Below are 23,717 nucleotides of genomic sequence, written 5' to 3' on the forward strand. Positions count from 1 at the left end.
ATGTAAAATTGATAATTTTAAAAATTTTGAAAAAAGTTTGAAAATTGTAAAAAAAATAAATAAATGTGGCTTTGAAAGCTTCAGCGCTTAACAAAACAGAGGAAGAGATATACGTGTATATTTCGACAATACCAACACACAATTTATCTCATTGAGAATAAAAAGCAATAAAACCAAAATTTAACCTTAATTTTTACTCTCCAGTTTCTATACAATTATTTCCTATGCTACTTATATCAAATAAGAGTCAATCAAAATGTACTCCAATTACTGCAAAATTCACGTTCAAAATCTTTTTTAAAAATGCATAGAAATAAGTTTAATGGCGGACAAAAAGGCCATACATTATAACATGCCATGTTTGCTTAAACAACGAATTCATTTGAAACATACAATGCCCCGTATTAGTTGAACATGTAGACACATGTAGACATTGACCTGTTACATTTCCTTGTTCATCGAGTATCATAACTATTACAATAAGTGAGATCAATACCTTTAAATATGACCTTGGCAAATAAAGATTTAAAAGCAAACACTTTTTGTTTGGCCTAATGGAGGCTATTTGTATATCCGAATACATATCCTCCCTATCATGCTGGTACTAAGTAGTCAACACAATTGAACATACTGCCAATAATACCTTTACGCTTCATGACGCCGATTTAAACTCTATACACTCGCTACCATTTGAAATATTTCTAAACTGAAGATATACGGTCTTATATACCCGGGTTAAAATAGATCATTGCTGGGGGTATCACGTGATTCATTGACTGAATGGCCCGCAATTTCAAAAACCACTAAAATTCCAAAGAACAATACACAAATCTGCTTATAAATGCAGCTTAAAAGCAATTCCTTATGGGGATTGGTTTAGACTTGGAATACTTTCTTAAGATAATGGGATTGTGGGCTAAGAAGGATAAAAAACATTCATGGTGAAAAATTGGATCAATACGCTTTACTACTACTATGCCTCTGGCATTGAGAAAACATGAATGAAGTCTTTTACATAAATCATTTTAAATGTCTCAGTTATTAAGACGATGTAGTGGTATTAAAGGTACGGTATCTAACTAAAGTAAGTATAATAGTGTATTACAGGAAAGTAAATTTTATATACAGTCGTTTTCGACTATCGTATTTCAAGGGGCAATAACGGCGAAACCATAAAGTGATCCCAATTAAATAACAAAATACGGCTTGCGTAAATTGTAAAAAATTAGGTTTAAAATTTTATCTGCTGGTCTAGCTCTCTTGGCAAACAATAGGTATACCATCTGCCCTTCGCCAAATGAATCTACATAATTCTGACTACCAGAAGTGCTCTGTGCAGCTCTACATAATGTCCTTTTTAAGAATTAATTGTTTGGGCAAGCCACTGTAAGGCGATGACTCTAGGGTGCTTAAATTATAGGTTTATGATATTTTCTGGTTTAGTTTAATTTTGGAAAATATTATCGACTTAGTACAAAATCTTACAAAAATGAGTGAGCAAATGATATCCTTAACGTGAACTCCCTTTTATAAGTTTGTGGATCAGACCCTCTTTGTTAAATTTCTGGGTCAGTCCATGCTATATATATGTACATGTAAGAATCAAAAGTTACCTTTTCTACATGCGATAAAATGTTATGCAGTGTTTACTTTCCGCTCTCGTTTTCCCCTAGAATGGCGAGAAATTTGCTTGTTGCTTTCGTTTTTTTTTTTCTCTTCTTGACGACCACTTTCTCAAACGAATTAACATTACAAGACAGAGTGGTTGTATCTTTTTTATTGTAGAAAAAATAGCAATGATCGCATTCGTTACTTAAAGGACGAATATGTCTCCTTAGATCATTACTATATGTAACTAGGTGAAACCTAGTGTTTGTCATGAATTCATTTAAGACGATAATTTGACAGTATGCGGTTTCACGCGCAGTAATTTTCAAAGGCACTGATTTTTCGCTTTTGAGTTCTAAAAAGACATCATGATGTATTACATTATTAAAGCTTATACCATTTAATATTATTACTAAAAACATAGAGCTTCCTATAAAATGCATAAAGTTGGAGTTACATCGTTTACCAATGGCGTTATAGTATTAATGACAGGGTAAGTTTTGTAAACATGTTGGATAACAAAATGAGGATGCCAAATTAATACCGAGTTCATTTCCCATCTACTCTAGAAAAAAAAGATAAAAAAAGATGGAAACATGAGCACAGAATACATGTATTAAGAGAATGAGTAGCAAACAATGCGACACAATAATTTAGCATTCAAAACAATTAAAACTATTATTATTTTTGCAATTAAATAATAAAAAAATATGTTAATGAATTGTGCAATCTACACGTAATATGATCCGAAAACGTTCTCTCCTTTCGAATGGTGGATACCCGGGAAACGTTTTACAGAATGGTTCTACTCAGTCCGACTTCAACAATATGGAATCGATTATAACTTTTACAAGGGGCTATATTTTGTGCCAGGTCTCAATTTCATCATTTGACCATTTGATTTTTTGCTTTTAATTACTAGATCTAGTATAGTTGTTTTGTCATTGTGTTGATCTTCGTTTTTACAATGATATAATATGTATTTAGCTATATAACTTTTGATATTGCTTCAACTGCTTTGTACTTACGAAGTAAAAGCTACCCCTTCAGTGTAAATATTAACAACTATTCTATCAAGTGATAATGGCTGTTGAAACGAAGTAATAATACCAAGAAGTAAACGAGGAAAAATCCTTGAACAGGGAGATCACCAGAAACAATAAAAGAACAAATACTAAAAGAACACAGACCGAACAACACAAAATTATAATACAAGAAAAACACAGATCGCACAACACAAAATTATAATACAAGAAGAACACAGACCGAACAACACACACAAAAAAACACAGACCGAACAACACAAACACAGACCGAACAACACAAAAGAAACGACATAAGTGCATGCAGAAAATAGCAGAAACCCACAAAAAACTAAAGAGGGGTTAAACGCAGGTGCTCGGAAAGTAAGCATATGAAGAAGACCATGTTTGTTGAGGAGGAAGGGCATTTATATGACAGTTGGTGGATATGAAACAAACATTAGGCCACGGTGACGTTCATAGAACTTTTGAAATAACAATAAATATTAAATAGAACTAAATAACCTTGCAATACAACAACTTTTGCCAGACAGCTAAATAAAATGTTCGTCTGTACTTGAATCCAAAGTTGAAAGATCAAGTGAAAGTTTGTATCAACTGGTCGGATCGGGACAAGATCAACCCAAACAGAAAATGGACTATAATTTAACATGAAAAGATGAATAAATATTTTGAGGCAAAAGCATGTCGAAATATGCTAAAATGTTGTTATCTTAGAAAATATTGACACTGTAGTGTTTGAATTGTTAAAACTAGTGTGAAATTGAAATAGTAAAATTATTTGAAATGATAATATTGTGACGACGGAAATTGGATTTACAGTTTACTGATTCTATAAGAATTTTTGTTAAACTTGGTCATTTTTCTTCTGTGGGTTTTCTGCTTCATTGAAAGAGACCAAAATGAGCAAAGTTAGATACATGTATTCCCATTTAGCTCATAGCCGTTTCAAACGTTTCGTCCGCGTGCACTGACTCTATATTTAGACATAGCTGGAGTATCAGGTTTTTTTTTTTATACCATAAACATTTTCGATTTACTTGATATTAATTTAATTTCAGAAGTAAACACGCTTTTTGTTTGGTTTAATAATTTTGTCCATCATCTCATGAACTAAATTTTGTAATATGACTGAGAATTTGTAATACATGTATACGTCATCAACCTTATTTTAATATTTTGCTATTGGAATTAAATTATAAGGCATGGCTGTTGTATTTTTTCAGTCTATTTGAAATAACTTCATGCAATGTCTGTGACGAACACTTGAAAATAACATGCGTGATTGAATTATTTCTTCATAGACCGAAATATAACAGTCATTCCTTAAATAAATATAGAAGTCAGATAAACTATAAAACAAAACAAACACATCTTTTCTGTTTAATTTTGTCGTGTGTAACCAAGAATATTTAAAAAAAAAAATTAATATACCACTACAAAACCCACGTTTTGTGTTATAACACTATAAAGAAAGGTTGAACATGTGTATCCATATCGACAATATAAATGACATTACCAATGAAATCATATATGTTTTTAAAGTACATGTATTTATACTGCGTGATACTTTTTGGTTGCAAACTATCACTCCACGACATAATATGTACATCTGGGTTTGCCATTCAAGATATCAATTTTTGCTCTGTTTTGTTTGTACCAGGATGTTCGTCTAAATATTCACATGCATACTCTCCAAGATAACATTGTGGTCTATAAGACTCCAATTTTATATCAAAACCGCTTACATAATTAATCATATGTGTCATTGGGTGGGTATGCAAATACTATTTTCTAAATTTTTTTCTATCTTTTCCAATTGTAAAATTCACATATTTTTCAAAATATCCACCATGATAGGCATTTTCATTTGATGTTTTGCAAGGCTTCTGACTAGCGAGTTAGGTAATTTTGTATGACCTGATTGCAGCTTAAAGTCAATGTAAAGTGGCAGCAGTCCGCCTTTCACTTATTCACTTAAGTAAGGACGAATGGAGCACTCTAACACTTGGGAGGGGTATAATAATATCAAAATAAAGTATGGACATATATTCCAAAATAAGTTGATGATTACTACAATCTTTTTTTCAATCCCCAATAAGAATTCTATACATCGCGTTGACAGGAAATAAATCAAAATGTTAGATTGATAAAAAACAGGTTTTTTTTTTAAATGCGACTTTATGAAATACATGTAGGTAATCATTCTCAATGTTGTAAACGGATTTACTTTTGGTAATGAATTAAAATTCCTCATACTGCAAGGTAGGTTAACATCTTAGATATTACTCAATTACTTGGAAGTTAACAAAGTATTTTATCAATAGCGTCGACTTAAAAGCAACGAAATATTCTATTGACATTATCAAAAAGGACAGTTGTAGATTTTAAACTTTCTATGAAATTACTTCTACAGCAAAAATTGGGCGTTTGAAACAAACGATTAGAGATAGGGTTATAATGGTTTGACTAGCATTTTCGGTTAAACCAACGCAGTTTGTGTTTAAAAATGTTAAAATATTCTAATCTTAAGCAGGTCTTGTGTCAAATACCGACCCTTACAAAGCCGAGTAGGTACAAATTGGAGTACATGTATATCACATTTGTCTATCAATTTGGCTTCCAAAGATCTATTGGCTTCTGACCTAATGAGAGACAAATCAGCACATACATGGTAAATACGAAGATTCAAAATTGCAATGGCAATTTCTTATATTTTTATTCAACCTGTCATAGATTTCCTTTCCTCTTTCGTCTACGCTGGACTTGACTTTCTTATGATCAACTCGGTGGGTGTTTCTAGAAAAGCAGAGGACGCTTGTCCTACCGGGGCACCTGGTAAATTATCCCAAATTTTAATGGAGTCCGGACTGCTCATTAATTTTTGTCACTTTGTATGTATTATTTTGGTTATTTTATGCTCTCTGTTGTGTGTCTGTTTTCCATATCTGATCTTTGTCCCTGGATTACATTCTTTTGATTCCCTAGAATCTTAGTTCCCTTGATTACTCGTTGCTTGTGTTTGATGACTTATTTTATTCCTTTTTTTGGAAAACGTGCAGGAAAATAAATGATAAAATACGCTATGAAAAACATTTGTTTCAACTAAACCAGTTTCAAAAGATAACAAAAAAATTAAGGAACTATTTTTCTGGTTAATCAATACAGGTTTTGATCTGTTACAGTTAAGTAGGTAATTGACTACTTTGATGTCATTAGATGACCCTGGTCTTTTGCGTTTCGATTTCCTATTTCTCTATTCCTTCAATCGATCAGGGTAAAAAGAATTGTCCATTTCATTAAGAAAAAGGAGTTAATTAAGCAACTAATCACGCTTCAACTGAATATTCAATGTACGTGTATGAAACTTTGTGTGTTGGACACATTGACTATAAATCCACAAATCCTTTGGACCAGAATTCCTTTTTTTTTTTTACAAATTTTAAACATGCACACACATGATTTGGTGTTTGTTTTGTGATTAAAGTTTTTAAAACTCCTGGTCTCAAGGGCCTGTGTAAAAATCAATATAATAAAACTCTAGCAGTTGTAGATATCAGTTCTATTTTTGAAACCAAAATTTTTAAAAGGAATGTCTGCTTCTATGTTTGATTTGGTTTTATCCAGTTTATTTATTTTGGTCTTGGTATCTTAATTAAATAACAGTTTACTTTAGCCTTAAAAGAAATAAATGAACTGCAAACAAAACAAATAAAACATTTTTTTCTTCTTTTTTTAATAGAGAAACCTCCTTATTTTAGCTAGTGCTAGTTTGTTTGTTTGTTTGTTTGTTGGGGTTTAACGTCCGAGCAGCAATATTTCAGCTATATTCAGACAATGAACATGAAATGGACGATAAAATGAACATAAAATGAAAAAAAAAGGATGTGTCACAAGGATAATAGGGTCGACAAATTATGATTGCCACTGGAAAAAGGGGGGATGGGTAAGGTAGGGCAATTTAGCCTCCTGTGGCGGAGCGCAAAGGTTCCTACTCCTACCGAATACCACAGCAGGGTTCTTCAACGTGCGAGGAACGTGGCATCTTTCCCAACACGGTGCACCACTATGGTTTGCGGTCAGGTTTTCCGTATTATAGCCTGACAACCCCAGCAGGTAACACGCCAGGGGTACCCCATTCCACCACCTGGGGCAAACATCCCAGTTGCTCTGTGGGCAGAGCGCCTAGCCCCCGGCTAGGTTTCTGAGCACTATTTAGTCGCCTTATACGACAAGCTTAGCGCTGCTGCAGGCCTATTCTTTTAACACCCGGACCTGCACGGGGCAGCTAGTGCTAGTACAGATGTAATTTGTTTTTCAAATTTCTAACAGCATTTGCACGCGCGTTCCCAGAACCTGTTAAACCACTTGTACATGTCAAAATTGCTTATACACACCAAAGAGTCAGCTGCAAGTACATGCTACCACGAGATCACTTACGGAAAAGAATAACGACATAATCTTTGGAATATTTATTTTACGGCTAATTTGATTACCATTTCATTGTTTTCACATTTATAATATTACAAAATGCGCACCAAAAAGGGTTTAAACTTCCGGGATTTTATTTTGAATTTGTCACAGTAGTCACATGTCTTATCGCATGCTGCTTACGAGAACGAAACGCTGATCAAAGGTGTGAAAATTGTGTGCAAGTTCTACATTTATTGACCTTCTCTCCTACCGGTATGTAAACTGATATTATCCTTTTTGTATATTGGCCCTATGTTTATTTCGTCGTCTTCAAACTTGATACAAGCATACTGAAAGAGTTGTCAGTTAAACCGAAATCGTAAACAGTGGAAAATTAGTAAGTAGATGCATGCATATTGGTCATATTGTATTAAATTGATTGTCATGGTGGTTAAAATCGGGCGAGTTACATTGTATAATGTCGAAAACCAATTCTACAACTACGGTCTTGAGAAGATCAAGACTAATCTCGATCACTATTTGCACATTTTTTCTGTATTTTGCCACTAGGGATACCGTATGTGAGACATACAACTTGTTTCGTACATGTATTGATACAAAAAAGTTGTCCTGTCATCTTAACATTTGAACTCAACTACATTTATCATTGAAGACTTTTACACTTTAGAGCACATGTATTTGAGACAAGATCTCACTATATTGTATCCGAATAAAGGAGGAACCCCTATGGATTAAAATGTCGAAACTTTATTTTGCCCTAATAAAAAATATTTTATATCAGAATACATGCAATTTCCTATGTAACATATCAGTCGATCCACAAGTATTCCATATTGTGTTTGTAATTCCGCAAATTGATGTAAATAATTTTAAAACAGCAAAAAAAGATTTCTTGCATTTTCGCCAACAGGGAGTACCTTATAAATAGATACAATTTAAAGGGATTCCGTCCACAAAAGCCAGGGCTTTAGAACGTAAACGTCAACTATGTGCTCCGTTGTCCAGCAATTTCTCCCTTACTTTTATTTCACAACGTGCTTTGAATGATGAATAACCATGTTATTTGTCTAATTGATTTGTCCTTATACAAATTTTCTATAAAAATCTATTGTTTCACCTGTAGTTCATTTGAACACTGAGTTGTATATATCACAAAAATTGATAATTCTAAGAAATATGCTTCAAATCCATGCATGCATTCCTTGACAAATAATGTTGCTGGTAGAATTAGCGATGTTCATATGTTTGTATCCTGTAAAATAAGGCTGTTAATTTGTAATAGTACACATCTAAGACTGTTTTAAAAAAGGAATTCAATATCATAATACCGTCTGGAAGTGTAGAAGTCTAAATCCTCTATAACAGTTCATTGGTCATTTAAAAATTTCATTTCATGCAAAACTTGTTTGACAAGTACTAAATAGGTCAAATACAATAGCAGGGAGAATCCATTTCGCCAACATATTGTTAAAATATTTTAAGATGTAAAACTTCAGCAAACATAATTGTTTCGGTAATACCCTGATACCATTCAAAGGACTTTATCAATGTACTATATTCCTTTTCGTTATACCTGAGCACACCCAAACTGCCCGAAATTAATTACATACGAAAAGGAACGAGAGACCCCGAACGTAGCGTGTTCCATCAAGGAATTACTGGGTGGGTCAATAAAAAAATGGAATAATAGTGAAATAGAATAGTGAACATGTTTCTAATAAATGTTTCGTTTGGAATATAATTTTACATATTTTTATTCCATCCATTTATCATTTTGGATATAAGTGATTTTTTTTGTATAGGATAATATAGAATATATATCTTAAAGGTGAGTTTTATTATTTTTAAGTTTCACATGTGCCGGCTATTTGATACCGTATATTTTAATGAACTCATGGATATGTTTTTGATGACTGTTGATTTGGTCATATCTTCGTGTATATGTATATTCAAAGCAGTTTTGCTATATTGCCTTTTAGCAGAAAATGCAAATATATCAGGAAACATTTGTATTTGCCATTTCTTTATTTACATGTATTGAAAAGGTTACATTTATTACAACGAAACTGTCATGAAAGAATAATTACAGCTTTCGGTCTGCATTTGCAATATAAAACATTCTTATCAAGACTCCGTAACAGTTCGACAAATCGACAACAATTAGTTTAAGCAATTTATACAATGACATAAGATATAATTACAAATGATTGAAGTCGCAACAAGGAAGTACTATCCTCCACAAGACCCGAAAAGGGGGATCGTGCATAATAATTATATTGCATGCAGTATCAACCTGTGCACTCTATGATCCTGATACAGATAGAAAAATAAGACAGAATAAAGATAGGAGATTACGTAATATAAAGTGTAGCTAGATTTCTGGTAACTGTTTTATTTTACAAAAATTCAAACTGTTTGAAACTTTTCTGAATTTAAGAAAAATATAAATTCACCACTAAGCCTATACAATATAGTAAATATTGTATTTATATATTGCGTAAATATGACTTTTATAAGTAACACATTTAATTTTCACTTTTAATCTCTTTTTGATCGTACAAACGTAGATGTTTAGCTCATTAAGATGGCATTGTATTAGAAAACAGGAAAGGCCCCTGTAATTAGAACTATAGTAGTTAAGTATTATGTTTTTAAAAATGAATTAAATACCGTTGTGTGAAGCTGTCAGTACTCTGGGGATAAACCAAAGACACGAAAACCTGTTAATTTTCTACAATCCTTTATCCTAAAGTGGTTTAAAAATAACGAAAGACGTCTTTTTTGTCATGTAAAGGATAGTCTGCATTAAGTTTGCCCTCTCATGTAACGCTTCTTTTATTTTCTATAATTAAACCGCACACGTGAAGATATTGTTGACATTTATTTTTTTTTATTAAATACGTAAGGACAATTTACTAAAATTTATACAGCCATTGTAAGATATATTACAAAATTACCAAGACGACTCAACAACTCCAATCTCATTTCCGAAATACCAACCCAAAGTTGTCTCTTAAAGTCAATCAAAAGAGTTAAATGTCCTCAATATATCATACAGTAGAAATTAATGTTTGCAATACACGACTTTTGAAAAAGGTCCGAATAAATCAGTTAAACCGATACAAGATTTATCGGCATTGCATTTTGTGTGATCATTTTAATCACATATATATTACAAAAATCAGCTATTATATAGTTTATCCAAGAGATATACATGTATATATATAGCCATTTCGTAATTTTGGCTTCTTTCGAGTAACTTAGTTGAAAAAAAAATCGGAGGACGATACTTAACACGGCATACAGGTTACAGACCACCAATTCAACCAATGAGCATTTGGAACGTACGCAAAAATAGTCCTACGCAGAAATTACCCCTGTTCCTCATAGTGCTGTGAAAAAAGTTCTCATCTTATTTTAAAAATTTAAACAGTTTCTGAAAGGAAAAACATTTCTGTACATTTTATAGGTGCATTTTGCTTCTTGTGATGTGAAGCCTATTCTCCATAATGATTTTTAAATATACCCCTATCTTGTGAAAACACTGGGATTTCCCATGCTATTTATAGACCCTTCACTTCCGGTGACCAGTACTGCACTGCAAGTCTGCTAACCCCACATGCCATTCTGAGGATTGTGAGCTGACATATGTAGAATCATGCTGATATATAGTCATCTGCAGGTTAAAGTTAAGGTAAAGTCCAGAGAAGCCATTGAATATTGTGAAATTAGCATAGAAGCCTATGGGAAGTGGAATTAGTGATTTTTAGCCTACAAGATAAAGAACGTAATTGATACTTGCTGATATTAATGCAAAGCAATCACGAATTCTTCAGACTAATGCACGAGTAAGGCGGCGACGTATTAAATTTCCCTTTTCACTTGATCCGCTTTTCGTATCATTACATGCATTAATTTTAGAAAAAAAAATCTGTAAAATTTAAGATATTCCTAATCTTTAGCTTTCCCAGTAATGCTCAGGATAATATTTGTCTCGGTCATGGAGATATGCGTACCCCGGAGATAGGCGTACCCGGATAAAAACTATCGTTATGTCAGTGTTTTTATTTATTTTGTGCGTGCGTTTGTGTGATTTTTAAGAGACTACAATCTTTTGTTGCAAAACTGTCTCTAGTTTGCAGGACAGGCAGAATTGGGCTTCTCTTTCACAAAACTTTCGACTCGATCGACACAAATTGAGTCGATCATGACGAAGCATTGTTTGACATGGTAAAGTGGTGATATTGAATATAAATACACATCGCCTCTGTTTAAATAAAAGACAGGCATTACTTTCTGACCGATCTTCTTTCTAAACTATTTTAAATGCTACTTTATCAGTGATCAATCTTGTTGAGAGCCAATGAAGGGTGATCGTGTTAAAACATGATATTGATCTTAATACGGCTACTGGGTATAGACTCAAATGAAATTTCATACAGGAAATAATTTCATCGGTAATATTTTTTTGTGACCTAGAATGCCATTCTCTAGATCTGGTCCAATGGTTTTATGAAGGGTTCAGACGGGTAGATTTCGAGAGACCTTTGACCCTTTAATGAAACACATGTCAAGATAAATGCGGTTTAAATGAAGGTAATGACGTTCCGAAAATTTGTTCTTAAATAGAGAAATTTAACCTGTGTGAAATATTGCTGGTATACATGTCGGGCAGATAAAATGTTTTAAATTAATTTGTACGGCAATGAAACACGTTTGGAATGGCTGTACTCACTTATTTGGTCGGGTGAATGGGGGTGAGGTCATGGGAAACGACATACCTTAACTACAATAACCCATTCATTTAAAGACACTTAGTATTGAAAATATTTAAAGTTGGTTTTAATTGACTATCCTCTATTTGAACACAGACATAACTATCTTGATGTATGAAGTGACATGTTAAGGATTGTGAAAACGCTTTAATCGAACGTGATGCACATTTTAAGGGTAATAAATACACTTCTGCTTGGTTGTAAAATATAATAACACTTGTTTAACATAAATGGAATGGCTCTGAGGTTGCAGTAAAAATTCTCTTCAAAAATCTTATTTTCGATAGACTTTAGGTTTTTAGACTCCTTTCCGCCCAGACATGGGTCTGGCATGCTGAAAGAAATAATATTAACCGTATTTTGTAGAAGAGTTGTAGAGTTACATTACACATGGACATTTCAAGTATAGTTACCACCCCACTTAAAACAAACACACACAAAAAAAACATGTAATATCAAGTCATAAATAGTAAATGTTTATGACTTCTTTGTAAATCGCTGTAAATCTCAATAAAAGTTTTAAAATGCCTACTTTTACATTGTAAATCAAAATATAAATAACTTTTCTAAGTAGGAAAGTCTTAGAAGAGAAAAATACATCAGATATTACTAGTTTAAAAAGATTATGCAATAGACCAAACTTAATATCATTCAAATATCCATACATTATAGATTTTGTCATAGAAATCCCTTGTTATTCAAGGTCGGAGGAATTGTCAACAGTTAAATACTAACTTCTTCATTGTTCTTAATACTTATCAGAACATACAACAGATGAAATATAAATATATAAACTTATCGGTACCAAACGCGCCACTGTTTACCGATTGACCTCTTACCTTTCAGTTGATCTTTTTCACAAGTCACAGTACTTATATAATATCGTTAATTAGATATTATACCGGTATGCAAAAGCCACCCAAGTATACAGCATGCTCACATTGTTTTTGATATGTATATATATCCAATAAATAAGATCAGCCATACCTAAAGTATTATATAAGAACATTAGAAATAATGATAAACCATGATAACATACAAAACAAATACTATTTGTTACATGTTCTTTTTATTATTTTGAAAATGCTTCCAAGTTATATAAATAAGTTTGTCTGTCAAAATGTTTTTGCTATTGGTAAAACGAATGGTCCAATCATAGAGGACTACAAATATACTTGATCTTCCTTAACCTCTTGTAATTATTTGGCTATAAAAATTTTTGCATTTGGAATTTTGTATAATTTTGTTCAAAAACGCAAAAATCTTCCCATAATACAAAGTTTAAGAACTATGATATAACTAGCCCTGTAATCAACCCGCTAACAGATTCTGATACGTATGCCGATAATTGATGTCTAATATTAAATTCAATGGAATGTCACTTTAGAGTTACCATCTAAAAGAGATAACGTATCTGACCACTTTCTAATTATGTCCTCTGAGCAAACATTTCAAAATTTTGTCATAATATTTCGTATATCTCGTATATGAATTAATGAAAATAATCTAAAATGAAAACAACTTTACTTCATTGAAATTACCTTGGACTTTTAAATGTGAGAACATGTAAGATGACGAAATCATAAAGAACTGCTATTGTTGCCATCTTTCAGTGTTCTTCTGTGTTTTAAGGCTTTATTGATAGACAAGTCTTTGTAAGAATCAGTTTTCAAACTACACTTTTGTGCTAACTGCGGTATAGTTGTTGGGCATGTTTATTACACACGCGAAAATTCGTCAAGCATGCTTATCGACTATCTAACAATTAACGCGAAAGGGTTTAATAGTATCATATCATTGCAGTCGGAAATAGGAAAGAGGAAACTCGCTATTACCTCATGAGCCTTATAAATAGACTAAAAAACAAAAAAATAGGTTATTAGTATAAACTTGCTTAATTGAACACTCGTATGACCACAAAGGAATTAACGATAAGTGGGAAATTTAGGTAATTTTATAAAGCATTTTAATTCTACAAGACTTACCAATGGCCAATCTTTTTCATATGCTGACTGTGATATCTTTTTTTTTCTTTGCAGGAAACAAATATATTTCGAGACCAAATAAAAAGTAAATATGGATTGGACATTTCTTTTAAAGACATTTGTGATTATTTTGACGCTTAGATGTTTATGTGCACAAAGTTCTACAGATTCAACGATCACAGTAGCAACGTCTACTGATCCTACAGCAATATCAATGACATCAACTGCAGGTGTCACCACCGTGACACCATCAACGACCTCAACTGACAGTTCAACTATAATGACATATATCCCAACGCTAACAGCTCTCGTAACGACCGAGACGTCACCAATAGCAGCATCGTCAACTGATGGTTTGACAACAGTAACATCAACTCAAGCTGCAGCATCAACTGATTCTTCAACTACAATAGCATCTAACCCTACAGAGACGTCAACTGCAGGCGTAACAACATCATCTATGGCAGCATTGTCAACTGATGGCTCAAGTACAATTACAACTTCCCAAGCTGCAACATCAACTGAAGGTGTAACGACTGAGACGTCATCCCAAACAGCATCATTAACTTATGGCCCAACTGCAATTACAGCTTCTCAAACTGCGACTTCTACTGCAAGTGTAACAATACAGACGTCATCCGTGGCAACATCGTCGACTGATGGGTCAACATTATTGACAACTACCCCTACAGCGGCGTCATCTGCAGGAATAACGACAGAGACGTCATCCATAGCAGCATTGTCAACTGATGGTTCAACTACAATTACAACACCCCAAGCTGCGACTTCCACCGCAAGTGTTACATCAGAGACGTCATCCATAGCAGCATCGTCGACTGATGGGTCAACTTTAGTGACAACTACCCCTACAGCGACGTCAACTGCGGGTATAACGACAGAGACGTCATCCACAGCAGCATCATCAACTGATGTTTCAACTACAATTACGACTTATCAAGCTGCGACTTCTACAGCAGGTGTAACAACAGAGACGTCATCCATAGCAGCATCGTCAACTGTCGGTTCAACTACAATAACAACTTCTCAACCTGTGACTTCAACTATAGGTGTAACAGCAGAGACGTCATCCTTTGCAGCATCGTCGACTGATGGGTCAACTTTCGTGGCAACTACCCCTACAGCCGCATCAACTGCAGGTGTAACGACAGAGACGTCATCCATAGCAGCATCGTCAACTGTCGGTTCAACTTCATTGACAACTACCCCTACAGCGACGTCATCTGCAGGAACAACGACATGGACGTCATCCATAGCAGCATCATCAACTGATGGTTCAACTACAATAACTTCCCAAACTGCGACTTCTACTGCAGATGTTACAACAGAGACGTCATCCGTGGCAGCATCGTCGACTGATGGGTCAACATTATTGACAACTACCCCTACAGCGGCGTCATCTGCAGGAATAACGACAGAGACGTCATCCATAGCAGCATCGTCAACTGATGGTTCAACTACAATTACAACTTCCCAAGCTGCGACTTCCACCGCAAGTGTTACAACAGAGACGTCATCCGTAGCAGCATCCTCGACCGATGGGTCAACATTATTGACAGCTACCCCTACAGCGACGTCTTCTGCAGAAATTACGACAGGGACGTCATCCATAGCAGCATCATCAACTGATGGATCAACTACAATAACTTCCCAAACTGCGACTTCCACCGCAAGTGTTACAACAGAGACGTCATCCGTGGCAGCATCGTCGACTGATGGGTCAACATTATTGACAACTACCCCTACAGCGGCGTCATCTGCAGGAATAACGACAGAGACGTCATCCATAGCAGCATCGTCAACTGATGGTTCAACTACAATTACAACACCCCAAGCTGCGACTTCCACCGCAAGTATTACAACAGAGACGTCATCCGTAGCAGCATCGTCGACTGATGGGTCAACTTTAGTGACAACTACCCCTACAGCGACGTCAACTGCGGGTATAACGACAGAGATGTCATCCATAGCAGCATCATCAACTGATGGTTCAACTACAATTACGACTTATCAAGCTGCGACTTCTACAGCAGGTGTAACAACAGAGACGTCATCTATAGCAGCATCGTCAACTGTCGGTTCAACTACAATAACAACTTCTCAACCTGTGACTTCAACTATAGGTGTAACAGCAGAGACGTCATCCTTTGCAGCATCGTCGACTGATGGGTCAACTTTCATGGCAACTACCCCTACAGCCGCATCAACTGCAGGTGTAACGACAGAGACGTCGTCCCCTGCAATGACAACAACTGGAATATTAACAACTGGGACGTCGTCCCCAGCAATGACTACAACTGAAACATTGACAACTGAGACGTCGTCACCAACAATGACAACAAGTAAAATATTAACAACTGAGACGTCATCGCCAGCAATTACAACAGCTGAAATGCTTACTACTGAGACGTCGTCCCCAGCAATAACAACAACAGAAATACTTACTACTGAGACGTCATCCCCGGCAATGACAACAACTGAAACATTAACTACAGAGACGTCGTCCCCAATGACAACATCTGAAATGCTTACTACTGAGACGTCGTCCCCAGCAATAACAACAACAGAAATACTTACTACTGAGACGTCATCCCCGGCAATGACAACAACTGAAACATTAACTACAGAGACGTCGTCCCCAATGACAACATCTGAAGCATTAACAACTCTGACGTCATCCCCAGTAATGACAACAACTGAAACATTAACTACAGAGACGTTGTCCCCAGAAATGACAACAACTGAAACATTGACAACTGAGACGTTGTCCTTTGCAATGACAACAACTGAAGCATTAACAACTGAGACGTCGTCGCCAGCAATGACAACAACTGAGACGTTGTCCCCAGCAATGACAACAACTGAAACATTGACAACGGAGACGTCGTCCCCAGCAATGACAACGACTGAATCATTAACAACTGAGACGTCGTCGCCTGTAATGACAACAACTGAAATATTAACAACTGAGACGTCGTCCCCAGCAATGACAACAACTGAAACATTGACAACGGAGACGTTGTCCCCAGCAATGACAACAACTGAAACATTGACAACGGAGACGTCGTCCCCAGCAATGACAACGACTGAATCATTAACAACTGAGACGTCGTCGCCTGTAATGAGAACAACTGAAATATTAACAACTGAGACGTCGTCCCCAGCAATGACAACAACTGAAACATTGACAACGGAGACGTCGTCCCCTGCAATGACAACAACCGAAATATTAACAACTGAGACGTCATCGCCAGCAATTACAACAACTGAAGCATTAACAACTGAGATGTCGTCACCAGCAATGACAACAACTGAAATATTAACAACGGAGACGTCGTCCCCAGCAATGACAACAACTGAAGCATTAACTACAGAGACGTCGTCCCCAGCAATGACAACAACTGAAACACTGACAACTGAGACGTCGTCCCTTGCAATGACAACAACTGAAGTGCTTACCTCTGAGACGTCGTCGCCAGCAATGACAACAACTGAAACATTGACAACTGAGACGTCGTCCCCTGTAATGACAACAACTGAAGCATTAACAACTGAGACGTCCTCCCTAGCAATGACAACAGCTGAGACGTCGTCGCCAGCAATGACAACAACTGAAGTGCTTACCTCTGAGACGTCGTCGCCAGCAATGACAACAACTGAAACATTGACAACTGAGACGTCGTCCCCTGTAATGACAACAACTGAAGCATTAACAACTGAGACGTCCTCCCTAGCAATGACAACAACTGAGACGTCGTCGCCAGCAATGACAACAACTGAAGCATTAACTACAGAGACGTCGTCCCCAGCAATGACAACAACTGAAACACTGACAGTTGAGACGTCGTCCCCTGCAATGACAACAACTGAAGTGCTTACCTCTGAGACGTCGTCCCCTGCAATGACAACAACTGAAATATTAACAACTGAGACGTCGTCCCCAGCAATGACAACAACTGAAACATTGACAACGGAGACGTCGTCCCCTGCAATGACAACAACTGATGCATTAACAACTGAGACGTCGTCGCCAGTAATGACAACAATTGAAACATTAATAACTGAGATGTCATCACCAGCAATGACAACAACTGAAATATTAACAACGGAGACGTCGTCCCCAGCAATGACAACAACTGAAGCATTAACTACAGAGACGTCGTCCCCAGCAATGACAACAACTGAAACACTGACAACTGAGACGTCGTCCCCTGCAATGACAACAACTGAAGTGCTTACCTCTGAGACGTCGTCCCCAGCAATGACAACAACTGAGACGTCGTCCCCAGCAATGACAACAACTGAAACATTGACAACGGAGACGTCGTCCCCTGCAATGACAACAACTGAAGCATTAACAACTGAGACGTCGTCGCCAGTAATGACAACAATTGAAACATTAACAACTGAGACGTCGTCGCCAGTAATGACAACAACTGAAATATTAACAACTGAGACGTCATCGCCAGCAATTACAACAACTGAAGCATTAACAACTGAGATGTCGTCACCAGCAATGACAACAACTGAAATATTAACAACGGAGACGTCGTCCCCAGCAATGACAACAACTGAAGCATTAACTACAGAGACGTCGTCCCCTGCAATGACAACAACTGAAACACTGACAACCGAGACGTCGTCCCCTGCAATGACAACAACTGAAGTGCTTACCTCTGAGACGTCGTCGCCAGCAATGACAACAACTGAAACATTGACAACTGAGACGTCGTCCCCTGTAATGACAACAACTGAAGCATTAACAACTGAGACGTCCTCCCTAGCAATGACAACAACTGAGACGTCGTCGCCAGCAATAACAACAACTGAAACGTTTACAACTGAGACGTCATCCCCTGTAATAACAACAACTGAAATGCTTACTACTGAGACGTCGTCTCCAGCAATGACAACAACTGAAGCATTGACAACTGAGACGTCATCCCAAGCAATGACAACAACCGAAACACTGACTACCGAAACTTCATTCCCAGCAATGACAACAACTGAATTATTAACTACCGAGACGTCTTCACCAGCAATGACTACATCTAATGCACTAACCACCGAGACGTCATCTTTTGCTGGGACAACTACTGAGGTAGTTACTTCAGAATCAACGCAAACAACTGTCTTACCAAAAACCATATTTACTACAACCGATGTCCAGATTACGATGGTCACTTCCGATAGTGTGTCGACTACCTCAGCTACATCATCTAGTTTACAAAGTACACCAGGCACTTCAATTGATACTCAGACTACAATAACTTCTTCACCAGAAACGACGACTCTTACTGAGTCGCAAACTACGTCAGGTTCATCAACAGGCGTTCCATCCACATCAGTTACTTCTACCGAAACAGAAACTACTACTGTCACCACTCAATCTGTCATCTCTACTGAACCACCAACAACGTCGATCACTTCAACCGAACCTTCTACGATGTCGTCTGTGACAACTGGACCAATGACAACGTCATCTACTCAAACAGAACCTACAACTACATTATCAACCACAAATGAACCTACTACTACATTGCCATCATCTACTCAAAGTGAACCTCTTACAACAATATCTACTTCGACTGAAACTCCTGTGACGTCGTCTACTCCAACTGAACCTTCAACAACAACAACTGTAACTACAACCAGTTCTACAACAACTGACCCTCCTACAATATCATCTACTCCAGCTGAGCTTACAACGACATCGTCAACTCCAACAGAACCTTCAACGACAACAACTGTAACTACTACCAGTTCTACAACAACTGACCCTCCTACAATATCATCTACTCCAACTGAGCCTACAACGACATCGTCAACTCCAACTGAACCTTCAACGACAACAACTGTAACTACTACCAGTTCTACAACAACTGACCCTCCTACAATATCATCTACTACAATAGAGCCTACAACAACATCAACTCCAACTGAAACTACACGCCCTTCGACATCTGAAACTACAACCCCTTCGACGACCGTCACTACAACTCCTTCGACAACTGAAAGTACAACCAGTTCGACCACAACGACAACTACACAACAACCAACAACAACAACAGGACCACAAACGCCAGGTAAGTCTTGTCCAGTAGATTCAATATCTTAAATGCATACAATTTAAATTGTTACTAATACCTGTTTTTTTTAAAGTGATTTGATGTAAAACACATTATCTTAAGCATTATTATGTAGCATCGGTTAAACTCAAGTTTTTTTTTATAATTCAAGTCTAAGAGTAATGCTTACCGTTTTGTCAGTGCTGTGTATCGCCTGTTGGGTGTTTAACTGTGTCTGTCCTTTTTAAAATCACTTTATCAGCTAAATTGACATTTTTTTTCATTTAAGGAGGTAGACCTAGGGTAAGGGACACAACCCTAAAAATCATAATAACGTTTGTATTCAGCATTTAACATCAATCTCATGTAAACATCAAAGTAACTTGGAATGGTTTCATTCTGTTTCAATTGAAAGCTTGATAGGCTTTGGTGAAATTTAATATGATACAAACATATCAAGGATTTCATGAGTTATGTCCCTTACCTACCTCTTTAATTTAATTAATTCTCATCAATATATTTTTATCAGCACACGTACAAATTATTTCTAAATTTTCAGAGCTACTTGCATTCGGCACCACGGAAGGGGATTCAAGGCTTATTGGTGACGACACATCAACCAGAAATCTTCGATGCTTTTCGTCCATTCCATTCCTCGGTAGTGAATTCAGCTATTTGACGGTAAGTTACACAGGCTTTTCGAAGTGATAACTTAGTCCTATATGATGGGTTAAAATCAGAATTACATTTAAATACTTGGAAGGTATGTGAATTGTTTGATTTTTAGTGTTTATAAAGAATATTGTGGAGACTTCAATCTGTTAATATTCCGAATTTGGATTTTGACGTCAATTGGTCAACACATAATGCCAAAGATTATTTTTTGTTTGGAAAACAGGGGCGCATTGTAAGTTATATATTATAAGGATTGTTACTGAAACATTTTTTTTTAATTTTATGCCGATTGTTGTGTGCTCGAGGTCGTGGTTCTTTGATAAAGACCGACTGATCCTAAAGTTGATTGTCGCATTTTCACTCAATAGCACCATGGCACCTGCGACGGCTGCAACAGTGTAACTATAGGCATGCAAGGCTCTTTCTCCACTATACTATAGTCTGAGTTTCATAAAAGAGAAAGCCATTTAATTTTGTTTGAATCCAGTTCTTGTGCTTCAGACATTTTTAGGCCTTTTCCTCATTTATAGTCTAGATTTACTGCATACTTGTCTCTTGATTCTGTAAGACAGGCCCCTATTTGGGACAGAGACTCATCCCCTGAGTTATACGACTTACGACGTGAGGCTCTGCCTGAAATGGGGGCCTGTGTCCTGTAACTCTAAGTGTAAGAGGATGTACATTCTTGTTAGTATTTAAGCTTGAAAAAAAGTCCTAGTTAACATTTTGATCACTTACTAAATATCATTTGAAATAAGCTTGATGTACATGGGCAAAGTTGTTCAAAAATTTACCCATTGGATAAAATTTGTCAACTATACCCAAACTACATGCAGATATTTGAACAACTGGGCTCTGGTGTCTTTCTCATATACCACATATTATCACTGTATACTTTGCACATTAAACCAAATTATTCTGCCATTTAGAAAACAGCATAAAAAATGAAAATAAATAAAAAATGTCTGATTAGTATGAGATGAATGTAGAATGACCATGAAACATGCATGATTTTCTAAACAACAGAATAATTCGGTCTATTTGTACATTACATGCATTATGTGTACCACAAAAACATACAAAACAATTGGAACATCTGTTCTATAATTTAAGTAACTTATGTAATGAAAGTTCCTTCTTCTATTTCAGATTTCAACCAATGGCTTGGTTTGTGTAGGGTGTACATATTCAAGTTTTTCACCCGTGCAGATGGACAGATACACAGGCCGGTATAATATAATTGCCCCATACTGGACAGACCTGCATCCAACTACGTATGGGAATGGAGCCATGTATTACCATGTATACTCCGAGGGTGATAGCAATGGTAATAATACTCAGACAGAGTTTATGATCAACAAAGTTTCTACCACAGTTAATTATTATGGCCAAACCAAAGACTTTAAAGCATCATGCGTTTATGTTGCTACTTGGGATCATGTGGATTTGTATGACACAAATGTAAGTACATTATTACATTATACATGACTGTTTTTTATGGCATTTTCCATTTATACACTGCATTATGAAAGTACTATTTCAGACATATTTGTCTTATCTGACACAACAGCATTGACTACAAGTGTCTTGACAAGTTTTAAGTAGCTGTCTTTATAAGAATTATGCAAATTCTGAAAAATGTGATATACCCCAAAAAAGGCTACATATTTTTATTTTTGTAATTAAGTTATTTTATGGGTCTATACTATGAAATGTGTAATTATTCATTCAAATCTGCCTGCTCTCAGGAGATAATCAACATTTAAAATCCAATAGATTCTATCGTATTTGAGTGTTATTTATAGAGTTATCTCCCTTAATTTTGAAATCTACAGTGCATTCTATATAATTTTATCTCCTAAGAGCACGGGTTACATGAAAAACTAAATGTTGATTTCTGTTTACTATGGGAATTCAAACAAAATATCAAATATTAATACATGTAGGCTTTTTACCCATGAATCACATTTTGCATGATTCTTAGGTGGAGTGCTACTTGAAAACACATTTGGTTTTTTAATTAAGATTAAAGAATTCCTTTACTGACTGACCCTCATATCAGGTGCATTTGATATCATTTAATTTTTGATATTTCAGGACAATGTCCAGTTTCAATTTGTACTAGCAACAGATGGTGGAAAAACATTTGCCTATGCAGTGTACAAAGATGTTAATATTCTTCTTCCCCCAGAAGGAAGAAAGGTGGCTATTGGTTATGCTGGTGAAGGGACTTCTAAGTCTAGCATATTTTCTTTCTTAGATGCCGGATTTGCAATGTCACAATACCGAGGCAATACATTTGATTGTAAGTATTCTTGTAGGTATAGCAGACTATTTGAAATGTGCTGGACCGTCTGACCTGCCAGACAAAAAAATATCTGTTTGAACAGACAGGGTATTCAAGATGTGTGACTGAATATCCTGCAGATTTGAGACCACTGCAGGGTATGATGTTGAAGGATGTCCTATTGCCCTGGACAAGTGAAACTATCATTCGGTCATGAAAAAGCTAACTTATACTTGCTCGCAGGACTGTGTGAACCAAATCTTATTCATTTTTCAACATGCATTTACTCATGGACAACCTAGATTTAAAGTTTTCATTAGTTTGATTGATAAAATGTTAACATCATATCTTGCACTGGTCTCTACACATAATGTTAACGTCATACCTTGCACTGGTCTCTACACAAATAGGAAAGGGCTAACACTTTTAGTTCCAATCACAATTTTTTTTTAAATGTCTGACCAAATATTGTGTTGGTCAAATTGAAAGTTTGCCGCGTCTGGTATGGTAAATACATGAGTCAAACTCTTGATAACCAGTACTCTATATGACAAATGCTAAAAACTTTCGTCAGCTACGATGTACTAGCCTAAATCATAAACTTAATCATGCTTTCCTATAAAAGTAACTCATGCTTTTTTCCCCAAATTTTCAGTAACCATTATAAAACTTTACTACACTCAGCATCAGGTTAGTACCTTTTACGGCATAAATGTTACCATGGCATAGCATGATAATAAAAACTTTTATCAACAAAAAGTTTTCTTCATTGATAGCATTTAATTGAAGACCTTACTAACCAAAGAGAAATTATCATGCACAAA

At 35.9% G+C, this 23,717-nt stretch overlaps 1 protein-coding gene and 1 long non-coding RNA gene across 5 annotated transcripts in view; one reads left to right on the forward strand and one right to left on the reverse strand.

Annotated features, from left to right (window-relative positions):
- LOC148611771 (uncharacterized) overlaps positions 1-12,893 on the reverse strand; it is a 23,251-nt gene extending 10,358 nt beyond the window's left edge. Inside the window, exon 1 of the long non-coding RNA XR_015924208.1 lies at positions 12,700-12,893. This is a non-coding gene — a long non-coding RNA (uncharacterized LOC148611771). The remainder of the gene's footprint in view (positions 1-12,699) is intronic.
- Positions 854-23,717, forward strand: part of LOC148611772 (uncharacterized) — a 68,383-nt gene continuing 45,519 nt past the window's right edge. For 2 of the 4 annotated variants that reach the window (XM_088592635.1, XM_088592638.1), the window contains exons 1-5: positions 8,605-8,913; positions 13,900-19,949; positions 20,491-20,612; positions 21,756-22,067; positions 22,704-22,911. In XM_088592635.1, coding sequence (XP_088448761.1) covers positions 13,937-19,949; positions 20,491-20,612; positions 21,756-22,067; positions 22,704-22,911 — 6,655 coding nt within the window. In that variant the 5' untranslated portion in view covers positions 8,605-8,913; positions 13,900-13,936. Of the gene's footprint in view, positions 1,085-7,264; positions 7,338-8,604; positions 8,914-13,899; positions 19,950-20,490; positions 20,613-21,755; positions 22,068-22,703; positions 22,912-23,717 lie in introns of those variants that run through there. The other 2 variants (XM_088592636.1, XM_088592637.1) reach the window with 2 other exon arrangements.

This window comes from Perna viridis, chromosome 7 (assembly GCF_037379345.1).
Source record: "Perna viridis isolate PV_CMFRI_1.1 ecotype Kerala chromosome 7, ASM3737934v1, whole genome shotgun sequence".
Lineage (NCBI taxonomy): Eukaryota > Metazoa > Mollusca > Bivalvia > Mytilida > Mytilidae > Perna > Perna viridis.